The 3,506-nt window shown below is 64.1% G+C and overlaps 2 protein-coding genes across 2 annotated transcripts in view; both read right to left on the bottom strand.

Annotated features, from left to right (window-relative positions):
* The window catches only part of LOC104831341 (sodium/potassium-transporting ATPase subunit alpha-2), a 12,356-nt gene that overhangs the window by 5,167 nt on the left and 3,683 nt on the right, over window positions 1-3,506 (bottom strand). The gene's annotated exons all lie outside the window — the stretch shown is intronic.
* KCNJ9 (potassium inwardly-rectifying channel, subfamily J, member 9) lies at window positions 893-2,818 on the bottom strand. The gene is made up of 2 exons (XM_010566913.1): window positions 1,924-2,818; window positions 893-1,212 (listed from the first exon to the last, which is right to left on the bottom strand). The coding sequence occupies exons 1-2, from the start codon at window positions 2,816-2,818 to the stop codon at window positions 893-895; spliced, it is 1,215 nt and encodes a 404-aa protein (XP_010565215.1).

Genomic DNA, 3,506 nt, shown 5'->3' with positions numbered 1-3,506 from the left:
GTCCGCTTCCCCCAGCGCTGCCCCCCCTCCGCTGCTGGGGGGGGCCGTGGGGACGGGCGTGAGGGCTCGGTGCCCCGCCCACCCTAGCGGTCCCCATGTCCTTGGAGACTCCACCTGCCCACACCGGGGGTCCTCATGCCCACAGTGCTACGGGGCTTGCAGTGCATTGAGCAGGGGAGGGCACAGGGTGCGCGGTGCCACTCCTCACTGTCCCCTCTGTCCCTCCTGCAGGTCCCTGTACGCACCCGTGCCCACCCCCAGGACACCCAGACCACTTCGTGAGCACCCACGGGGCGGTGGAGATGCTGGAGTGGGACAGTGTCCCCCCCTTGGCCCCCCAAATCTTTTGGGGGACACCCATGGGTGCCTGGAGAGGTGCCGCCTCTGTTTCCCCCTTCATTAAAACACCATCATTTGGAGCTTGAGAGTCTTGTTAATGAAGCTACGTGACCACCCCCCCCCGGGCATCACCCCCATTTGGCCCTAGGTTGTGCCCCTCACCCTGGGATTACTGTAGGCCTTACAATAATAACCTGCGAAGGAGTGGAAGGTCACCGTTAAGCCAGCAACCCCAGGGGGGGCAAAAATGCCGTGAAGAGGGTAACATGCCATAGTCTGGAGCCCCCTCTTAATCCTCAAAGTAGGTGGACACTAATTCCTGCCTGGCATCACCTGTGGCAATGGGAGGGAGGGGCTCTGCCAATCCCCGTTTCATCCCAAATTCCTCAGTGGGGGCACTGGATTGGCACCCCCCAAGCCCAGGCGCATCCCCCAAATTCAGCACCCCGCACCCCAAGACCACCAATGTCAGAAGGGGGGGGGGGATTTATTAAAAGAAAGCACGGTGGGGAGCAGCCGGGTGCCCAGCACCCCCGCGCCCGCCCGTGGCCCATCACCGCGCCTCAGGGCTGGCCAGGGTGCCATTGCTCTCCCGGGGGGTGTCAGGGTCCCCCCCTCCCTCTGCCGCTGCTGCCTCCTCCAGTGGCTGGTCCAGGCGGCTGGGAATGGACCAGTAGAGGTGGGCATCGCGGCGGGCGGCTGCAGCTGCCAGCTGCCGGGCACTGCAGGCCGGGGTGGGCACCGGCACGGTCTGGTGGAAGCCCCCGTAGTCCACCTCGTAGAAGCCTTCCTCCAGGCTCAGCAGCGGGGTGAAGCGGTGGCCCCACAGCACCTCGTCCGCCAGGTACGAGCTCCGAGCCTGGCACGTCATCCCTGTGCCGGGCAGCCAGTGGGCACCCAGCCCAGGGGTGGGCTGGTGGGGTGCCCCCTGGCAATGGGGAGGTGCAAGGGGGCACCCTGACCCCAGCTGAGGACGGGGTGGGGGCTGTGCTGCACCCTTTGTGTGAGGTACCCCGATATCTGCAGCACCCACTGCATGGAGGACCCCAATCTGTGCTGCCCCCGGTGCACAGGGGCACCCCAGTCCTGGTTGGGGGGGGGTGTTTGTGAAGCACCCAGTGCAAGGGACATGCCTGTGAGCAGTGGACAGGCCGGGACATCACTGTCATTGGGGTCCCCTCCCCAAGCTCCTCATGGGGCCAGGCCAGGTGAAGGCTTTTCATGGGGGGGAAGGGGCTACAGGGGAAAGCTATCCCCCCCTCACGAGTCCTTCAATGGGGTTATTCTGGGTGGGGGGACCCACATCCAGGCTGAGCTTGGGGGTGAGGGTGGATTTGGGGTCACCTCCCAGCCAGGACCAGGCAGAAACACACTGTGGACCATGGGGATGAGATGTCCCCATGCAGGTGAGATGTCCCCACAGAGATGATGTGTCCCCATGGTGATGTTCCCATGGAGATGAGGTGTCCCCATGAGGATGAGGTATTCCCATGGAGGTGTCCCCAGGGAGATGATGTGTCCCCACAGAGATGAGGTGTCCCCAAGCGCATCCCACCCCCCAGCCACTGCTGGCATCCCCGTTACCTGTGGCCTCCACCATCCCCTCGAGGATGACGACAATCTCGAAATCGTCCTTCTCCAGCTGGTGCCGTGAGACGTCCCAGAAGGGGCTGCGCTCGTCGATCTCGTGGCTGATGATGAGGGGCGAGACGAGGAAGAGGCGATCATCGCCCGTCTCGAAGCCCACGCTCAGGTCGGTCTGGTCCAGGGGGATGAACTCGCCCTCCTGCGTCTGCTTGGACTTGATGAGCTTGGCGCGGATGGAGGCCTCCACGATGTGCGAGTCCCGCAGGTCACCCACGCGAAACATCAGGCAGAGGCGGTCGTCCCGCAGGGAGACCACAGCATGGGAGGAGAAGACCAAGGTCTCAGCTCGTTTGTTGGGCTGGGAGATCTTCACAAACATGCAGCCCACCATGAAGGCATTGACCATGGAGCCCAGGATGGCCTGGAGCAGCAGCAGCACGATGCCCTCTGGACACTTGTCAGTAATGACGCGGTGGCCGTAGCCGATGGTGGTCTCCGTCTCGATGGAGAAGAGGAAGGCGGAGACGAAGCCGTTGAGGTTGTTGACGCAGGGCGTCCAGGCGTGGTCCTCCAGGTGGTCCAGGTCCCCTCGGCAGTAGGCGATGAACCACCAGATGAGGCCGAAGAAAAGCCAGGTGACGGCGTAGGCGAGGATGAAGACGAGGAGGCTGAAGCGCCACTTGAGGTCCACCAAGGTGGTGAAGATGTCGGTGAGGTAGCGGTAAGTCTCCCGCACGTTCCCGTGCTGCACGTTGCACTTGCCATCCTTCTCCACGTAACGCTGGCGCTTGCGGGCGCCGGCCCCTCGCCGTCGGGGGGGCACAGGGGGGGGCTTGGCCTCCCCGGGGACCCCCTCAGTGACCCCGCAAAAGGCGGCGTTGTCCTGCGCCATTGCCCTTCAGAGGCTGCGGGAGGGGAAGGGGTTAATGGTGCCGCTCGCCCCCTCCAAACTGGCGGGGACTGGGAGGGCATGGTGGCATCAGCTGGGCTGGGGGAGGGCAGGGGGGGGGGTGCCAGGACCCACGGGTCCCCCCGGGGTGCTGGTGGGGGGGTAAACTGAGGGACAGGAGCACCCAGGGGTGCTGAGCTCACATGTGTGTGCTCAGCCATGCACACACCTGCACATGCATGTGTATACACAGGCACACGCCTGCACACAGGTGCTTGCAGAGGCACCCACATGACACACACGTGTGCACACTCATGCACATGCCTGCACACACGTGTGTACAGATGCATGCAGATGCACACACACGCACACACATGTGCGTTCACACAGATGTGCAGCACCGCAGCGGGCACACATGAGCAGGCGTGCACACATGCTCACAACCCCCAGGGACATGCACCCATTTGCCCCCGGCAGCTGCAGGCCCACGTGTGCACCCCGAGGGGCTCCTTGCATGCTCTCGTGCCCCAAGATGGGGTGTGCAACGGGGTGTGCACCAACACTGCGCACACGCTCCGGGCCGATGGCAGCACAGGCGTGCACAGGGAGCTGGGCCTCATGCACACCCATGCACGCATGCATGTACACACGCATGCACACCCCGCTGGGCCTTGCACACACACAGAGCTCC

Source organism: Haliaeetus leucocephalus, unplaced genomic scaffold (genome assembly GCF_000737465.1).
Source record: "Haliaeetus leucocephalus isolate CR32 unplaced genomic scaffold, Haliaeetus_leucocephalus-4.0 Scaffold219, whole genome shotgun sequence".
Classification (NCBI taxonomy): domain Eukaryota; kingdom Metazoa; phylum Chordata; class Aves; order Accipitriformes; family Accipitridae; genus Haliaeetus; species Haliaeetus leucocephalus.
The sequence above is the reverse complement of the archived record's forward strand: the minus strand, read 5'-3'. Positions and strand labels throughout refer to the sequence as shown.

Bases quoted from the DNA above. Each gene is read 5' to 3' on its own strand.
- KCNJ9 (XM_010566913.1), bottom strand. From the start codon at position 2,818: ATGGCGCAGGACAACGCCGCCTTTTGCGGGGTCACTGAGGGGGTCCCC. The intron at 1,213-1,923 runs GTAACGGGGATG...TGCCCGGCACAG, and splicing joins GGGGATGGTGGAGGCCACAG to GGATGACGTGCCAGGCTCGG.